The sequence below is a fragment of the Bufo gargarizans genome, chromosome 2 (assembly GCF_014858855.1).
Source record: "Bufo gargarizans isolate SCDJY-AF-19 chromosome 2, ASM1485885v1, whole genome shotgun sequence".
NCBI classification, from domain to species: Eukaryota; Metazoa; Chordata; class Amphibia; order Anura; family Bufonidae; genus Bufo; species Bufo gargarizans.
The window spans coordinates 561,445,777-561,465,938 of record NC_058081.1 but is presented as its reverse complement, the minus strand read 5'-3'; the positions used below and the strand labels follow the sequence as shown (position 1 = coordinate 561,465,938).

Genomic DNA, 20,162 nt, shown 5'->3' with positions numbered 1-20,162 from the left:
GAGGCAGAATTCTGGGACAATCAGCTTAGTAAATTTACACTTTATTCCATTTAAAGAAACAGATATCTGCAAAAAGGACACATAGCACTTCATTGTCATCACATGAGATCATTCAGCTCACTCCTCTTTCAGATAGTCAGTATTTATTCATCAAACATTTTGTCAGAGAATTTTTGAAGTGTCATAATGCCACCAAAAAGGAAGTGGAAACTCAGTCCTGTAATTTGTTTTAGAAGAACTTCCCTAATTCAACGCTGAGATCTCAAAGGGTTGATCTGCTGTCTGTGTGCAGTATACGAATATTGCCATGTCCTCAAATTCCTTTAAAATCGTTTTCTGTAAGTAGAAGATTCTCTTATAAAGGGATATATAAGAATGTTCAATGTTCAGCATACAGATTGTATACATTAGATTTATTATATTTTGTGCTTAGAATGAGTATTTGGGTTGTACAGTTGTGAATTTCTGAAAGTATCAATGTAGTCATGAATTTGTCATTTAGTTCTAGTGTCTCAATGTTTGTACATTGTGATAAGAGTCAGGGCCGGTGCAAGGATTTTTGACAACACAAGCGAAGCTACATTTTGGCGCCCCCCCCCCCTCCCCCCCTCTAAGACACACCTAGGTTTTAGAGGAGGATAATACGAAAAAATATTTTCCATTACACCTCAGGTCAGACCAGCAATCAGACCCCCAATGTTAATCAGATCTCAGATCAGACCCCCATGTCAGGCATCAGGCACCATCCATCAGCCCCCCATGTAACTCATCATGCCCCCATGTAAGCCATCAGCCCCCATGTTACATTTCTCCCCCTCCATGTCAAATCACCCCCCTAGGTCACATCAGCCCTCCATGTCACATTTTTCCACCCTCCCCCAGGGTGCGCCCTAAGGCAGCCGCTTGGTCTGCCTTATGGTAGCACCGGCCCTGATTAGAGTCCACAGCTTTCTTTTTCTTTGTGGAGAACGTAACCAAGAATCACAGGCATTTTCAAAAAACATCATAAGTAATATATATCTATAAGCAGCATTTACTGTGATTTGTATGTAAGTTCCTTCAGCTTCACACACTGGACTGGGAAGTTTCTGTAACGTCTGTAAATTTTCAGTTGGTAACCCTGATTAAGATAATTCATATTCTCACTTTATAAACTGATGTTTGGCTGCACCAGCGAAGACTAATAATTCCCCGTTCACGTCATGTGTGTGATGTAGTATGTATATGACAGGAGCACTGGACCAAACCAGATATTGGTATACTTTAGTAGTTGACTATCCATCTCAATAAAAGGGGATCCCAGAAGAAAAAAAGAACATATCAGTGATATACAGTTTTTCTTTGGGTACTAATACTAGCTTATTTTGTAAATTTTAGATTCTTGGCAAATACATTTTGTACAAAATAATTTGGGTCTGTCTGCCAAATGTCAAGGCTATCTCTGTAAGACGGGAACCTAACACTAAATACTACCTGTTATGTGCCATAACGACCATAAAATTCAGGGAGTGCAGGTTCCACATGCATGCTGGGTCTACTCTATAACTCTCCTGGCGCCAGATGGCTTCCAATGAATGCAATGAAAGCCCACTCTATACCTCTCCTAGTGTCAAAAGGCTTCCAATGAGTGCAGTGAAAGCATTCTACATATACTTGGAATTATTTTCGTAATTGTTCTGACCAGAGAATGAAGTTATCATGTTACTTATGCTGCAATGTGAACAATGGCTGGCAGAAAAGCAGTTTTTTTTTTATTATTCTCCACAGAAAGGGTTCATAAAAGTTACTCCATGAGTATGTACAGTAAAATGGTGCCACTAAAAACTACAACTTGTCCCACAAAACAAGCTCTCACACTGCTACATCAATGGAAAAAAATATATAAATTATATTTTTTGGAATGAAAAAATGGAAAAAAAATTCATGATCACTAAGGTGTTAAACAGGCTGACCATTAAGGGGTTAAAGTTTTCCATGTTATATATACAGTACAGACCAAAAGTTTGGACACACCTTCTCATTCAAAGAGTTTTCTTTACAGTGATACCTCGGTTCACGAACTTAATTCGTGAACTGACTCTGTTCGCGAACCGAATTGGTCGCGAACCGAGGCACATTTTCCCATAGGGTTCAATGTAAATCCGGTTAATCCGTGCTGACCTTTTTTGGGGATTTTTTGAAGCACAAAAATATGAAACAAATTACAATACACATTGTCACTTGCATTTCCACTTTGCACATTGTCACTTGCATTTCCACTTTGCACAGTCACCTGCATTGCTGTTCTTGTCACCTTCATTGCTGCTCCGCACTTTCTTCTTTCCACTATGCTTCTTGGGAGCCATATTGGGTGTCCAGTGAACTGTACAATACAGTAAGTATGGTACTGTAGAACAGTACAGTACTGTATGTGCTAAAAAGCACACCAAAAATCAAAAAATCACTTAAAATGTTTGCAGAGTACTCACAGTACTTCTTTCTGTGTCTCTTCTTCTCTCTACGGTCTTCCTACAGGAAGTCACGACCATGTGACAGCCTGGAAATAGCATTAAAATGGCCGCGGCTCCTGTTCGTGAACCGAGGCGGAGTTCGTGAACCGGAGCATATTTTTATGAACTTTTCTGTTCGTGAACCGAGTTGTTCGTGAACAGAAGCGTTCGTGAACCGAGGTATCACTGTATTTTCATGACTATGAAAATTGCAGATTCACACTGAAGGCATCAAAACTATGAATTAACACATGTGGAATTATATACATAACACAAAAGTGTGAAACAATTGAAAATATGTCATATTCTAGGTTCTTCAAAGTAGCCACCTTTTGCTTTGATTACTGCTTTGCACACTCTTGTATCCACCTGACTTCTCCACAATGCAACTGATGGTCCCAACCCCATTTATAAGGCAAGAAATCCCACGTCTTTCCTGACAGGGCACACCTGTGAAGTGAAAACCATTTCAGGTGACTACCTCTTGAAGCTCATCAAGAGAATGCCAAGAGTGTGTAAAGCAGTAATTAAAGCAAAAGGTGGCTACTTTGAAGAACCTAGAATATGACATATTTTCAGTTGTTTCACAGTTTTGTGTTATGTATATAATTCCACATGTGTTAATTCATAGTTTTGATGCCTTCAGTGTGAATCTACAATTTTCATAGTCATGAAAATAAAGAAAACTCTTTGAATGAGAAGGTGTGTCTAAACTTTTGGTCAGCACCCCATCACTCTCCTTCATGGTCAAATAGCCCTAACACAGCCTGGAGGTGTGTTTGGGGTCATTGTCCAGTTGAAATATAAATGATGGTCCAACTAAACGCAAACCGGATGGAATAGCATGCCGCTGCAAGATGCTGTGGTAGCCATGCTGGTTCAGTATGCCTTCAATTTTAAATAAATCCCCAACAGTGTCACCAGCAGAGCACCCCCACACCATCACACTTCCTCCTCCATGCTTCACGGTGGGAACCAGGCTTGTAGAGTTTATCTGTTCACCTTTTCTGCATCGCACAAAGACACAAAGGTTGGAACCAAAGATCTCAAATTTGGACTCATCAGACCAAAGCACAGATTTACACTGGTCTAATGTCCATTCCTTGTGTTCTTTATCCCAAACAAGTCTCTTCTGCTTGTTGCCTGTCTTTAGCAGTGGTTTCCTAGCAGATATTCTACCATGAAGTCCTGATTCACACAGTCTCCTCTTAACAGTTGTTCTAGAGATGTGTCTGCTGCTAGAACTCTGTGTGGCATTGACCTGGTCTCTAATCTGAACTGCTGTTAACCTGCGATTTCTGAGGCCGGTGACTCGGATGAACTTATCCTCCGCAGCAGAGGTGACTCTTGGTCTTCCTTTCCTGGGGCTGTCCGCATGTGAGACAGTTTCTTTGTAGCACTTGATGCTTTTTGTGACTGCACTTGGGGACACTCAAATTTTCCCAATTTTTCAGACTGACTGACCTTCATTTCTTAAAGTAATAATGGCCACTCGTTTTTCTTTACTTAGCTGCTTTTTTCTTGCCATAATAGAAATTCTAACAGTCTATTCAGTAGGACTATCAGCTGTGTATCCACCTGACTTCTCCACAACGCAACTGATGGTCCCAACCCCATTTATAAGGCAAGAAATCCCACTTATTAAACCTGACAGGGCACACCTGTGAAGTAAAAACCATTTCAGGTGACTACCTCTTGAAGCTCAACAAGAGAATGCCAAGAGTGTGCAAATCAGTAATGAAAACAAAAGGTAGCTACTTTGAAGAACCTAGAATATGACATATTTTCAGTTGTTTCACACTTTTTTGTTATGTATATAATTCCATATGTGTTAATTCATAGTTTTGATGCCTTCAGAGTGAATCTACAATTTTCATAGTCAGGAAAATAAAGAAAACTCTTTGAATGAGAAGGTGTGTCCAAACTTTTGGTCTGTACTGTATATATATATATATATATATATATATATTATTTTTTTTTTTTTATATAACGCTGCTATTTTTCAATGGCCACTAAGCAAAATAATCAGTCAATGCTTCATGTTCTGTAAAGATCACTTTATAGCATTCATTTCATAATCAAAGGCAGGATTACAATGACAGATAATACATATATACAGATGTCACATGGTTAGCAATCCTTTTTTCTGAGATTTCTGAGTTTGGTTATCTAATCTAAGCAAACACCTTCAATTGATTTTCAATGGCTTTTGTATCAAGATCATGAAATGAGTTAAGAAATTTGAGTTAACAAGGGGAGTGCTAACCATGGTACATCTGTAGATAAGGTCTGTCATCTGACAGACCTTTCATTTTTAGCGCTGACCGTTCAATTTCCAGGCCATCAGGTTCAGTTGTTTTAAGTTTGGATGCCACATGGGACCCTGATGAAGAAGGTCCGTGTTTTGTGGTAATGTCCAGTAAATCCCCTCGGGCAGTTTCAGTAGTAGAGGAAACTAAGCCCTCCTTGGCCAGTAAGGTGCGATGAGGATCACACAAGCTCGTTCTTCCTCTATTTTCATCAGCGTTCTCGTTATTAGGCTGAAGGGGGGGAGGCGTACAACAGAGTGCTCGGCCAAGGTTGGGCTAGGGCATCTAACCAAAGCGGAAGGCCCTGCCCGGAGAGGGAGCAGGACTTTTTGGTTTGTTTGTTTTCCCTTGTGGCAAATAAATATATTTCCGGACAGCCCCATTTTTCGAAGATCTTTTTGAATACTCGGGGATCTAAGGACCATTCTCCTTCTTTGACTATTGTCCGGCTCAATAAAAATCGGCCACGAGATTTTGATCTCCTTTCACATGAACTGCCGAAAGGTATGATATTTTTTTATGGGCAGAAAAAAAAACTGTCGCAAGCTATCACTGCTAAAGAGCAACTCTTTGTCCTACCTTGCCTGTTGAGGTAGGCAACCGCTGTAGTATTGTCGGACAATACTTTTACGTGCTTTGAGCAAGAGGGTGTGTGAAGAGACGTAATGACCTTGAAGATGGCCATGAGTTCTTTTACATTTGACGAGGCATCTATCATATCTGGCCCCATTCGCCCTGTATGTACCTTCCGTTCGCATGGCTTCCTTGACAGGACAATGACCCCAAACACACCTCCAGGCTGTGTAAGGGCTATTTAACCATGAAGGAGAGTGATGGGGTGCTGCGCCAGATGATCTGGCCTCCACAGTCACCAGACCTGAACCCAATCGAGATGGTTTGGGGTGAGCTGGACTGCAGAGTGAAGAAGGGCCAACAAGTGCTAAGCATCTCTGGGAACTCCTTCAAGACTGTTGGAAGACCATTTCAGATGACTACCTCTTGAAGCTCATCAAGAGAATGCCAAGAGTGTGCAAAGCAGTAATCAAAGCAAAAGGTGGCTACTTTGAAGAACCTAGAATATGACATATTTTCAGTTGTTTCACACTTTTTTGTTATGTATATAATTCCACATGTGTTAATTTATAGTTTTGATGCCTTCAGTGTGAATCTACAATTTTCATAGTCATGAAAATAAAGAAAACTCTTTGAATGAGAAGGTGTGTCCAAACTTTTGGCCTGTAATGTAGGTATTTTATGACGTCGGACATGACTTTGGAAAATACTCTTGGAGCTGAGGAAAGCCCGAACGGAAGCGCCTTGAATTGGAAATGGCACAATTCTTCCCCTATAAAGACTGCGATTCTTAGATATTTTTGATGGAATGGATATATTGGGACATGATAGTAAACATCTTGTAAATCTAATGTAGCCATCAGACAGTCTTGAGGAAGAAGGTTTATTGTTGATTTTATGGTTTCCATTTTGAATCTTTTGTAAATGATTGATCTGTTTAGGGATTTTAAGTTTATTATTAGTTGGAAGGACCCATTTGGCTTCGGCACTAAAAAGACCGGAGAATAGAACCCCTTCCCGTATTGATCCTTTTTGAACAGGAAGGAGTTCTTCCTTTTCTATTAGTGAGGATACCTCTGACTCTAGACAAAGTTGTTTTCTGAGTCTCTTGTTTATTGCAAATCGTTCTGGGGGAAGGGAGGTAAATTCGAGTTTTAGACCCTCTTTTAGAGTATTTAAAACCCACGGGGAGGTATAGATGTTTTCTCAGGCTGGAAAAAAGCCCTCAATCTGCCCCCTACCGGATATCTGGCATCATTGGGTGGAGCGAGATGTACTCTCGGGGTTAAGTAAGAAACCCCTACCCCTACCTTTGGAAGGTTGCCAGTTCCTGGAATCTTCTTTCTTCTTAGGGTCCGTTCTGGTCTTTCTTTGATTATAAAAGGATCGCCTTTGATGGTAGTATTTATTTTCTAGAGGGAACCCCTTCTTTTTATCAGATGCCTTTTCAAAGATATCGTCTAACCCTGAACCGAACAGTCTGTCTCCCTCACAGGGGATGGAACACAGTCGACTCTTAGAGCATGCGTCTCCCTACCATGAACGAAGACAGACTGTCCTCCTAGCCGCATTGGAGAGTGCGGCAGACCTGGCCGAGAGTCTGACGAGGTCAGCCGAGGCATCTGCTAAATAGTTAGATGCTTTCTTAAGCATGGGAAGGGAAGCCAGAATTTCTTCTCTAGGGGTACCTACTGCAATGTGTTCCTCTAACTGATCTAGCCAGACCGAGAGGGTTCTGGCTGTACAGGTAGAGCCAATTCTAGGGCGTAACATTGCCGTATTTATTTCCCAGGATTTTTTTTAACATGCTCTCTGATTTCTTTTCCATGGGATCCCTCAAAAGTCCCATGTCCTCAAACGGGAGGGAAGATTTTTTCGAAATACAGGCAACTGGAGCGTCCACCTTGGGTGTTTTGTCCCATACATTTGTTTCTATTTCTTCAAAGGGATATTTCCTTTTGAAGGAATTGGGGACTGTGGTTCTTTTTTCAGGGTCTTTCCATTCTCTCGATATTAAAGCTTTAATATTATTATGGATCGGAAAAGCCCTTCTACATTTTTCTCCCAGCCCCTAAAACATGTGATCCTATATGGAGTGGACCTCTTTAACATCCTCAATATGCATGGTCGCACGGATAGATTTTAATAGATTTTGAGTAAAAATAGTTCAATTTTATTTATAAACAAATACCAAATTTACAAAAAAAAATTCTCTACTTTTTTTTAATTTCTCTACTTTTATAATAGTAATACCTCCAAAAATAGTTATTACTTCACATTCCCCATATGTCTACTTCATGTTTGGATCATTTTGAAAATGACACTATTTTTGGGGGGATGTTAGAAGTCTTAGAAGTTTAGAAGCACATCTTAAAATTTTTCAGAAAATTTATAAAACCCAATTTTTTCAGGACCAGTTTAGTTAAATCACTTTCTGGGGTTTACATAATAGAAACCACCCAAAAATGACCCCATTCTATAAACTACACCCCTCAAGGTATTCAAAACTGATTTTTACTAACTTTGTTAACCCTTTAGGTGTTCCACAAGAATTAATGGAAAATAGAGATACAATTTAAAAATTTCACTTTTTTGGCAGATTTTCAATTTTAATAATTTTTTTCCAGTTACAAAGCAAGGGTTAACAGCCAAACAAAACTCTATATTTATGGCCCTGATTCTGTAGTTTACAGAAACACCCCACATGTGGTCGTAAACTGCTGTATGGGCACACAGCAGGGCGCAGAAGGAAAGGAATGCCATACGGTTTTTGGAAAGCAGATTTTGCTGGACTGTTTTTTTTTTTACACCATGTCCCATTTGAAGCCTCTCTGATGCACCCCTAGAGTAGAAACTCCCAAAAAGTGACCCCATTTTAGAAACTACGGGATAGGGTGGCAGTATTGTTGGTACTAGTTTAGGATACATATGATTTTTTGTTATTTACAACATTCATCTGACAGGTTAGATCATGTGATATTTTTTATAGACCAGGTTGTCACGGATTTGGCGATACCTAATATGTATACTTTTTTTCTATTTATGTAAGTTTTACACAATGATTTTATTTTTGAAGCAAAAACAATCATGTTTTAGTGTTTCCATAGTCTAAAGGCATAATTTTTTCAGTTTTTGGGCGATTACCTTGGGTATGGTATGATTTTTGCGGGATGAGATGACGGTTTTATTGGCACTATGTTGGGGTGCGTGTGACTTTTTGATCGCTTGCTATTACACTTTTTGTGATCTAAGGTTACAAAAAATTGCTTTTTTTACACCGTTTTTATTTTTAGTTTTTTACGGTATTCATCTGAGGGGTTAGGTCATGTGATATTTTTATAGAGCAAGTTATTACGGACGCTGCGATACCTAATATGAATACTTTTTTTTATTTATGTAAGTTTTACACAATGAATTCATTTTTTAAGCAAAAAAAAAATATATCATGTGTTAGTGTTTCCATAGTCTGAGAGCCATAATTTTTTTAATTGTTTGGGCGATTACCTTGGGTAGGGTAAGATTTTGGCAGGATAAGTAATACTGTGTGTATTATTCATACAGCTTTCAGCCTATGAGATCTAGGGGGCTGGATCTCACAGGCTCGTCACCGGAAGGCAGCAAGATGCCTTCCTTAGGCATCGCGCTGCCTTCCATGCCATCGGGTCCCCCCTACAGCCGCATGGGGACCCTATGGCACCGCCGATTGCCACCACAAACCGCAGGTCTGAATTGACCTGCGGTTTGCGGCGGTTACCGACATGGGGCGGTCAAGGGACCCCCCCGCGCATTTAGCCAAGGTGCCTGCTCATTGATTTGAGCAGGCACCGGGTTCCGATCACTGGACATACCCGTACGCCCTGTGTCCTGAAGAGGTTAAAAAACACCCATTTAGGGCAAAATACTTCGGCCTTGTCTGCATCTGTCCGTGTGAGATACACACTTTAGATACTTCTGTGCTATTCTTGTATTAAAAAAAACACCCATTTAGGGCAAAAATCTTAATTTTGGAGCCTTTGCTGCATCTGTCATTGTGAGGTACACGCGTTACATACTGTTCTTCTATTCTGTTATTAAAAAAACACCCATTTTGGGAAAGATCCTTTAGGCACCCCGAGCATAAAAGGGGGTAAACACCGTTTAAGAGATATTCCCTTTCCAGATGCAAAGGCAGCTACTAAAGACACCAATCTCCCAAACTGGAAACCATAAGAATGCTGCATACAGCCGAATAGGAAAAACCATATGAAAGGTTTACACTCCTAGCAGTCGGACTGGAGCAGCATACAATCCCCCCAAGAACGAGACCAAGCTCTGTGTTGAGGGTAAAGCAGTGGACAGCCAGAGCTGTGTGTTTATTGTTCTTATATACACATTAGTACCACCCACAGGGTTTTGTAAAACAACCAGCAACCCCGTACAATACACTCAGACACTCCAACACAAAATTCTCCCCTCTGCCTGTGATACAATTACCTTACACAATGGGTTAATGTAATTATCACAGGCAGGAGATTATACAGTTTTACACAATGTCTTCTGTCCTGGAGACAAATGGGAAGTAATCCAATTTATCTCCAAGGGCAGAGGCAAAACTCCATTAGCCACATGGTAGCAAAAGACAATAAAAGATATAAGAATATTTAACTGTGCAGCTATTGCATAAACCATAGACATTTAACATATCCCCAAATTGCTCCGGTCTGAGTGCATATTATTAGGTGAATGGCACTCAGACTCCACAAATACAGTTCAATTGCCATGGAGCAAAATTCATTCACATAGTCTTTGCAGGGAAAAATCAAGCGTTTCAACATGGGGCCATTGTCTAAAGGAAGCAGGCAGGCAACCAGGCTTCTCCAATGCAATGTGGAGAGATTGGTCTCGTCACAAGCGTCAAATAAGGGACGTGGCCCAGGTCGTGGTGCTGCTGGTGGAGCTCCTGTTGCAGGGAGAGGTCGTGGTCGATCTGTGCCAGCTACACCCACAAGTGAAACACCTTCCTCAGGTGCCAGTAGGCAACAGAACCTCCGGCGATATTTGGTCGGGCCTAATGCGGCTCTATGAATGGTGAGGCCAGAACAAGTACAGGCGATAGTAGATTGGGTTGCTGACAGTGCCTCTGGTTCCTTTATATTGTCTCCCACCCAGTCTCCTGCTGAAAGATCAGAGTTGGCACCTGTAGCCAATGTCCATCAGTCTTTCACCTCACCCCCTTGCAAATCAGCCAAGCAGTCTGAGCCCCAAGTCATGCAGCAGTCTCTTTTGCTTTTTGATGACTCTGTTAGCAGGGTTTCCCAGGGCCATTCACCTAGCCCTGCCCCAGAAGTGGAAGAGATGAGTGCACCAATGCCCAACCACTTATGTTTCAAGATAAGTACATGGGAGGACCATCGCAGCACGTTTTGGATGATGACGAAACAGAGGTGCCAACTGCTGGGGCTTTCGAAAGTGTGCAGACCGACAAGGAGGGCAGGAGTGAAGACTGGGTGGAAGATGATGTGGAGGACGATGAAGTCCTCGACCCCACATGGAATCAAGGTCATGCGAGTGACCTGTGTAGTTCGGAGGAAGAGGCGGTGGTCGCACAGAGCCACCAGCACAGCAGAAGAGGGAGCAGGGTGCAAAAGCGGAGCGGCCGTCCCCTAGTCAGTACGCCTGCTACTGCCCACCGCAGCAAGGGACAGAGCACACCAAAGCCAGCTCCAAGAAGTTCCCTGGCGTGGCAGTTCTTCAGACAATGTGCTGACGACAAGACACGAGTGGTTTGCACGTTGTGCAATCAGAGCCTGAAGCGAGGCATAAATGTTCTCAACCTGTGCACAACCTGCATGACCAGGCATCTAAGTGCAAAGCACAAACTGCAGTGGAGTAGACACCTCAAAAACCAAGAAAGGTCTCTGGCTCCTCCTGCTTCCTCTTCTGCTGCAGTCTCGGCCTCTTCATCCACCTCTGGAGTGACAGTGCCACCTGCCACCCCGCAAACAGAGGATCTGCCAGCAACACCACCATCTGGGTCACCAAGTATCTCCACAATGTCCCACGGAAGCGTTCAGCTCTCCATCTCTCAAACACTGGAGCAAAAGAGGAAGTACCCCCCTACCCACCCGCGATCCCCAGCCTTGAATGCCATCATTTCAAAATTACTGGCCTTTAAAATGCTGTCATTCCGTCTGGTGGAGACAGAGAGTTTTAAAAGCCTTATGGTGGTGGCTGTCCCACAGTACTTTGTGCCCAGCCGTCACTACTTTTCCAGGCGTGCCATCCCTTCCCTGCACAACCAAGGGGGGGTGAAAAAATCAGGTGTGCACTGCACAACTCCATCTGTGGCAAGGTGAACCTCACTACGGATACGAGGACCAGTAAGCACAGTCAGGGACGTTATATCTCCATAACAGCACATTGGGCCTGAGGCAGATAGCAGTTTGGCGCATGTCCTTCAACCACCGAAGATTGCAGGGCACTTCAGTTTGCTTCCTGTTGCTTCCTCCTCCTACTCCTCTTCCTCTACCGGCTTCTCATCCGCTCAGCGTAACACCTTCACCACCAACTTCAGCACAGCCAGGGGTAAACGACAGCAGGCACTTTTAAAACTTATCTGTTTGGGGGACAAACCCTACACCGCGCAGGAGCTGTGAGGACCTTGAACAATAGACCGATGAGTGGTTGGTGCCAGTGAGCCTCAAGCCTGGCCTGGTGGTGTGCGATAATGGGCGAAATCTCATAGCAGCTCTGGGACTAGCCGGTTTGACGCACATCCCTTGCCTGGCGCATATGCTGAATTTGGTGGTGCAGAGATTCCTTAAAAATTACCCCGATATGTCAGAGCTGCTGCATAAAGTGCGGGCCGTCTGTGCGTGCTTTCAGCATTCTCACCCTGCTGCTGCTCTCCTTTCAGTGCTTGCAGCGTAACTTCGGCCTTCCCGCTCACCGCCTCATATGCGACGTGCCCACAAGGTGGAACTCCACCTTGCACATGCTGGCCAGACTATGCAAGCAGCAGCAGGCGATAGTGGAGTTTCAGCTGCATCACGCACCGGTGAGTCGCTCTGTGAAACAGCACCACTTAACCACCAATGACGGGGTCCTCCATGCAAAACCTGTGTTCCTTGTTGCGCTGTTTCGAGTACTCCACCAACATGGCCAGTCCCGATAACGCCGTTCTCAGCGTTACTTTGCTACTTCTATGCCGCCTTGAAAAAACGCTGCTGGTGATGATGGAAGAGGATGTAGCACAGAAGAAGGAGGAGGAAGAGGGATAATTTCATAGGGTTTCCAGCCTGTCATTCATAAGTGGCTCCAAGGGTGGGTTCCTGCACCCAGAAACGCCAGGTACACAATTGTCCAGCCAGGGCACAGTTCTGTAGGATGACAAGGAGGAGATGGAGGAGGAACCATGTTCACAGCAGGCTGGCACCAAGACCAGCTCATGGCCATCACTGGTGCGTGGCTGGGGGGATACAGAGGACACAGACGATACACCTCCCACAGAGGACAGCGTTTTGTTGCTTCCGGGCAGCCTGGCACGCATGAGCGATTACATGCTGCAGTGTCTCCTCAACGACCGCCGAGTTGCCCACATTCTAACTTGTGCTGATTACTGGGTGGCCACGCTGCTGGATCCCCGTTACAAGGACAACGTACCGTCCTTAATTCCCTTACTCGTAGACGCGCTGCTGGTTGCATTCCCACCTGAGAGCGGGGCACAGTGGAAGCACAAGGCGAAGGTAGAGGAGGAGGAAGAGGTCGCCAACGCAGCTGGGGCACCGCCAGCACCTCAGAAGGCAGGGTTAGCATGGCCGAAATGTTGAAAAGCTTTGTCAGCACCCCACAACAACCAGCATCAGCTGATATGGAACGTCTTAGCAGTAGGCAGCAACATGGTGGAGCAGTATGTGTGCACACGCCTACACGTACTGAATGACGGGTCTGCCCCCTTAAACTTTTGGGTCTCCAAATTGGGCACATGGCAGCCAGTGTATTATCAGAACGTGTGTTTAGCACGGCAGGGGGCATTATCACAGACAAGCGCAGCTGCCTGTTCACAGCTAGAGTTGAGCGGACACCTGGATGTTCGGGTTCGAGAAGTTCGGCCGAACTTCCCGAAAATGTTCGGGTTTGGGATCCGAACCCGATCCGAACTTCGTCCCGAACCCGAACCCCATTGAAGTCAATGGGGACCCGAACTTTTCGGCACTAAAAAGGCTGTAAAACAGCCCAGGAAAGGGCTAGAGGGCTGCAAAAGGCAGCAACATGTAGGTAAATCCCCTGCAAACAAATGTGGATAGGTGTCATGGTCTTACCTCCTTGCTGTTCCCTTCGTTTGACATGTGCTGGCGGCCATCTTGGTTTCTGGGTTTTCTTGTAGCCTCCCACCCTGCGGCTCCTCCTTCCCACTGGGAGGAGCTGGATGCCTAGCTCATATATATAGGAGGTCTGTGGCTTCAGTTCCTTGCTTGGTCCTCCTGTGTTCACATGCTTCCAAGACTGCTGCTGCTTCTGGTTCCTGATCCTGGCCTCGTCTGACTACCCCGTTGGTTCCTGATTCCGGCTTCGTCTGACTACCCCGTTGGTTCCTGATTCCGGCTTCGTCTGACTACCCCGTTGGTTCCTGTTCCTGGCTTCGTCTGACTACCCTTCTGGTTCCTGACCTCTGTCTCCGCAAGACCCTGCTTCGGTTTAGCCATCCGTTCGGACTTTGCTTACGGCTTGCTCTTCAATAAAACCTTCTTATTTTCCACTTATCTCTTGTTGTACGTCTGGTTCATGGTTCCATGACATTAGGACCAAGCCATGAATTCTGACGGTACAGGGCCACCCTCGCTACCTACGCTGGTTGCCAGACTTGATCAGCAGGATCACCTGTTGGGTCGGTTCGCTGTGGCGTTGCAAACCCTGCTTGAACGCACGGCTCATTTAGCTTCCGTTGCCGATGGGTCGGTTGTCGCTCCTGGGCCCGCTCCTACTGCCGCTCCGGTTGTTGCGCCAGAGTCTACCCTGACACCTGTTGCTGCGCCTGTGGTGTTTCAGGGTATGACCGGTTCTGCCCCCCTTCCACAGCGCTTTGGGGGAGAGCCAACTCAGTGCCGAGGTTTCCTTAACCAGGTGGGCATTTACTTCGAGTTGCTGCCACATGCCTTTCCTACTGAGAGATCAAAGGTGGGCTTCTTGATCTCGCTGCTCTCGGACAAGGCCTTGGCCTGGGCCAGCCCTTTATGGGAGAACAACAATCCGGTGGTTGCCGAGTTTTCCGGTTTTGTTGCTTCTCTCCGGAAGGTATTCGATGTGCCGGCTCGTGCTGCCTCTGCTGCGAAGCTCCTTATGTCCATCAGACAGGGTTCACGATCCGTAGCTGAATACGCCATTGAGTTTCGTACCCTGGCAGCAGAGGTGGGCTGGAATAATGAGGCTCTGGTCGCTGCTTTCTCTCATGGTCTCTCGGATGCCTTGAAGGATGAGGTTGCAGCTAAGGACCTACCAGTGGAGCTCGAGTCTCTTATTTCTTTCCTGATTTTGATTGACACCAGACTCAGGGAGAGACCTTCCTTTAAGGAGAGCCTGCGGAGGTCTCCTAACAGATTGGCGCCTACGTTTGCTGTCCCACCCGTGCCTCCCTCTCCTCCCACGCCTCCTGGGGATGACTTGTCTGGGGGTGAACCCATGCAGCGGGGGTTTGCTCGCCTGTCTGAGGGGGAGAGGGTACTCCGGAGACGCGAGGGCCGATGCATGTACTGTGGTCTCGGTGGGCATTTTCGGTTGGCATGTCCGAACCGTCCGGGAGAACGCTCGCACCTGAGGTCCTGTCGGGGGCAGATCTTGGGTGGAGTCTCCTCGTCCCCGGTTTCCCGTGTTGACAAACCACTGATCACGGTTGTCCTCTCCTGGGTCGGGGGCTCGGTGACGACCCAGGCGTTGGTGCTGGTGGTTTGTTCATTGATAGAGTGTTCGTTGCCGCCAATTCCATTCCTCTGCAGCCTCGAGGTTCCCCACTGGCTCTTGAGGCGATAGACGTCAGACCCCTTCTGCCGCCACACGTGACTCATGAGACCCTTCCAGTGGGGATAGCCATTGGTGCCGTTCACAGAGAGTCGGTCTGTCTCCAGGTTATTTCGTCTCCACACTACTCGGTGGTCTTGGGGTACCCCTGGCTCCAGAAGCATAATCCGACTTTCGATTGGAGATCGGTCGAGATCCTCTCGTGGTCACCGCAGTGTGGGGCTAGTTGCATCCATGGGCCTGTCAAGTTGCTGTGTACTTCCTCGGACTCTCTGTTGCCTCCTGAATACGAAGAGTACCGGGATGTATTCGATAAGGTGCGCGCGGTTGCCCTACCTCCGCACCGCCCATACGATTGTGCCATAGAGTTACAATCCGGTGCCGTTCCTCCTCGTGGCAAAGTCTATCCACTGTCGGTAGCGGAGAATGAGGCCATGGAGGAGTACGTGAGGGAGGCGCTTTCACGCGGACACATTCGCAAATCCTCGTCCCCGGCAGGGGCTGGATTTTTCTTTGTGAAAAAGAAGGGCGGCGAGTTGAGGCCTTGCATCGATTACAGGGGTCTCAATCGCATCACGATCAAGAACGCTTACCCGATACCCTTGATTTCCGAGCTGTTCGATCGCCTCAAAGGGGCCACGGTCTTTACCAAACTCGACCTGAGGGCGGCATATAACCTGGTAAGGATCAAGGCGGGCGATGAGTGGAAGACCGCGTTTAACACCAGGACCGGTCATTATGAATCCTTGGTTATGCCCTTTGGGTTGTGCAATGCGCCCGCAGTCTTCCAGGAATTCATCAACGATGTTTTCCGTGACCTGTTGCAGCAGTGTGTGGTGGTCTATTTGGATGACATCTTGGTATATTCTGCATCCATGGAGGCCCACATTCTGGATGTCAGACGAGTGTTGCAACGCTTACGAGAGAACAAGCTGTTCGGTAAGCTTGAGAAATGCGAATTTCACCGATCCCAGGTAAACTTCTTAGGTTACATCATTTCCGCTGAGGGGTTCTCCATGGATCCTGAGAAGGTTTCGGCTGTCTTACAGTGGCCCCAGCCCAGTGGGCTTCGTGCCCTGCAGCGCTTTTTGGGCTTCGCCAATTATTATCGGAAGTTCATCAGGGACTTTTCCATGCTAGCCAAGCCTCTCACGGATCTGACCAGGAAGGGCAGTAATCCTCAGGTCTGGCCGCTCGAGGCCATCCGAGCTTTTGAGGCTCTAAAGTCCGCCTTTGTGTCGGCTCCGATTCTGTCGCATCCCAACCCTGGGTTGCCTTTTGTCCTCGAGGTGGACGCGTCTGAGACGGGAGTAGGCGCCCTCCTGTCTCAGCGTAGAACACCAGAGGGCCCTCTGCTTCCTTGTGGGTTTTACTCCCGGAAACTGTCTTCCGCGGAGTGCAACTATCAGATTGGTGACAGGGAGTTATTGGCCATCGTGCAGGCCCTTAAAGTGTGGAGGATCACCTTTCCGTCCTACGTGCTTCTTGGGTACAGATCCAGAGGTCCCTTGAGGTCTCTGCGCAGCGCCAGAAACTCCAGGCTGATCGCAGACGAGCGCCCGCTCCTTCCTACCAGGTCGGAGACCGCATATGGTTGTCCACCCGCAACCTCAACCTTCGAGTGCCCACTCCCAAGCTGGCGCCTCGCTTTGTTGGTCCCTTCCGAGTGCTTCGCAGGGTAAACCCGGTAGCCTATGCCCTTGCGCTTCCTCCTGGCATGCGGATCTCCAACGTGTTTCATGTCTCCCTGTTGAAGCCACTGGTGTGTAATCGTTTCACTTCCTCGATTCCTCGGCCTCGTCCGGTCCAAGTGGGCAATCGTGAGGAGTATGAGGTGAGCAATATCCTGGACTCACGCCTGGTCCGCGGCCGGGTGCAGTTTTTGGTCCATTGGCGTGGTTATGGTCCAGAGGAGCGTTCCTGGGTTCCCTCCGCAGATGTCCATGCTCCTGTCTTGCTCCGAGCCTTCCACGCACGCTTCCCTCAGAAACCGTTCCTTACTCCGCGGAGGAGGGGCCCTTGACGGGGAGGTACTGTCATGGTCTTACCTCCTTGCTGTTCCCTTCGTTTGACATGTGCTGGCGGCCATCTTGGTTTCTGGGTTTTCTTGTAGCCTCCCACCCTGCGGCTCCTCCTTCCCACTGGGAGGAGCTGGATGCCTAGCTCATATATATAGGAGGTCTGTGGCTTCAGTTCCTTGCTTGGTCCTCCTGTGTTCACATGCTTCCAAGACTGCTGCTGCTTCTGGTTCCTGATCCTGGCCTCGTCTGACTACCCCGTTGGTTCCTGATTCCGGCTTCGTCTGACTACCCCGTTGGTTCCTGATTCCGGCTTCGTCTGACTACCCCGTTGGTTCCTGTTCCTGGCTTCGTCTGACTACCCTTCTGGTTCCTGACCTCTGTCTCCGCAAGACCCTGCTTCGGTTTAGCCATCCGTTCGGACTTTGCTTACGGCTTGCTCTTCAATAAAACCTTCTTATTTTCCACTTATCTCTTGTTGTACGTCTGGTTCATGGTTCCATGACAATAGGGAAATGAATTAAAATAAAAATTAAATAAATAAAAATTAACCAAAATCAATTGGAGAGAGGTCCCATAGCAGAGAATCTGGCTTCACGTCACCCACCACTGGAACAGTCCATTCTCAGATATTTAGGCCCCGGCACCCAAGCAGAGGAGAGAGGTCCTGTAACAGAGAATCTGTCTTCATGTCAGCAGAGAATCAGTCTGCATGTCATAGCAGAGAATCAGGCTTCACGTCAGCCACCACTGCAACAGTCCATTTTCATAAAATTAGGCCAAGCACCCAGGCAGAGGAGAGAGGTTCCGTAACACAGAATCTGGCTTCATGTCAGCAGAGAATCAGTCTTCATATCATAGCAGAGAATCAGGCTTCACGTCAGCCACCACTGCAACAGTCCATTTTCATAAATTTAGGCCCAGCACCCAGGCAGAGGAGAGAGGTCCCGTAACAGACAATCTGGCTTCATGTCAGCAGAGAATCAGTCTTCATATCATAGCAGAGAATCAGGCTTCACGTCAGCCACCAATGCAACAGTCCATTGTCAGATATTTAGGCCCAGCACCCAGGCAGAGGAGAGAGGTCCCGTAACAGACAATCTGGCTTCATGTCAGCAGAGAATTAGTCTGCATGTCATAGCAGAGAATCAGGCTTCACGTCAGCTACCAGTGCAACAGTCCATTGGCATATATTTAGGCCCAGCACCCAGGCAGAGGAGAGAGGTCCCGTAACAGAGGATCTGGCTTCATGTCAGCAGAGAATTTGTCTGCATGTCATAGCAGAAAATCAGGCTTCACGTCAGCCACCACTGCAACAGTCCATTGTCAGATATTTAGGCCCAGCACCCAGGCAGAGGAGAGAGGTCCCGTAACAGAGAATCTGGCATCATGTCAGCAGAGAATTAGTCTGCATGTCATAGCAGAGAATCAGGCTTCACGTCAGCTACCAGTGCAACAGTCCATTGGCATATATTTAGGCCCAGCACCCAGGCAGAGGAGAGAGGTCCCGTAACAGAGGATCTGGCTTCATGTCAGCAGAGAATTAGTCTGCATGTCATAGCAGAAAATCAGGCTTCACGTCAGCCACCACTGCAACAGTCCATTGTCAGATATTTAGGCCCAGCACCCATGCAGAGGAGAGAGGTCCCGTAACAGAGAATCTGGCTTCATGTCAGCAGAGAATTAGTCTGCATGTCATAGCAGAGAATCAGGCTTCACGTCACCCAACATTGGAACAGTCCATTGGCATATATTTAGGCCCCGTCACCCAGACAGGGGAGAGGTTCATTCAACTTTGGGTAGACTCGCAATATAATGGTAAAATGAAAATAAAAATAGGATTGAATGAGGAAGTGCCCTGGAGTACAATAATATATGGTTAAGGGGAGGTAGTTAATGTCTAATCTGGACAAGGGACGGACAGGTCCTGTGGGATCCATGCCTGGTTCATTTTTATGAACGTCAGCTTGTCCACATTGGCTGTAGACAGGCGGCTGCGTTTGTCTGTAATGACGCCCCCTGCCGTGCTGAATACACGTTCAGACAAAACGCTGGCCGCCGGGCAGGCCAGCACCTGCAAGGCATAAAAGGCTAGCTCTGGCTACGTGGACAATTTAAGGACCCAGAAGTTGAATGGGGCCGAACCATCAGTCAGTACGTGGAGGGGTGTGCACACGTACTGTTCCACCATGTTAGTGAAATGTTGCCTCCTGCTAACACGTTGCGTATCAGGTGGTGGTGCAGTTAGCTGTGGCGTGTTGACAAAAGTTTTCCACATCTCTGCCATGCTAACCCTGCCCTCAGAGGAGCTGGCCGTGACACAGCTGCCTTGGCGACCTCTTGCTCCTCCTCTGCCTTGGCCTTGGGCTTCCACTTGTTCCCCTGTGACATTTGGGAATGCTCTAAGTAGCGCGTCTACCAACGTGCGCTTGTACTCGCGCATCTTCCTATCACGCTCCAGTGCAGGAAGTAAGGTGGGCACATTATCTTTGTAGCGTGGATCCAGCAGGGTGGCAACCCAGTAGTCCGCACACGTTAAAATGTGGGCAACTCTGCTGTCGTTGTGCAGGCACTGCAGCATGTAGTCGCTCATGTGTGCCAGGCTGCCCTGGGGTAAGGACAAGCTGTCCTCTGTGGGAGGCGTATCGTCATCGTCCTGCCTTTCCCCCCAGCCACACACCAGTGATGGGCCCGAGCTGCGTTGGGTGCCACCCCGCTGTGACCATGCTTCATCCTCATCCTCCTCCACCTCCTCCTCATCCTCGTCCTCCTCGTCCTCC

The 20,162-nt window shown here is 47.0% G+C and overlaps 1 protein-coding gene across 3 annotated transcripts in view; it reads left to right on the top strand.

Annotated features, from left to right (window-relative positions):
• Positions 1-232: 232 nt before the first annotated feature.
• LOC122926703 overlaps positions 233-20,162 on the top strand; it is a 125,022-nt gene continuing 105,092 nt past the window's right edge. For all 3 annotated transcript variants that reach the window (XM_044278171.1, XM_044278170.1, XM_044278169.1), the window contains exon 1: positions 233-338. In XM_044278171.1, the coding sequence (XP_044134106.1) occupies positions 308-338 (31 nt within the window). In that variant the 5' untranslated portion in view covers positions 233-307. The remainder of the gene's footprint in view (positions 339-20,162) is intronic.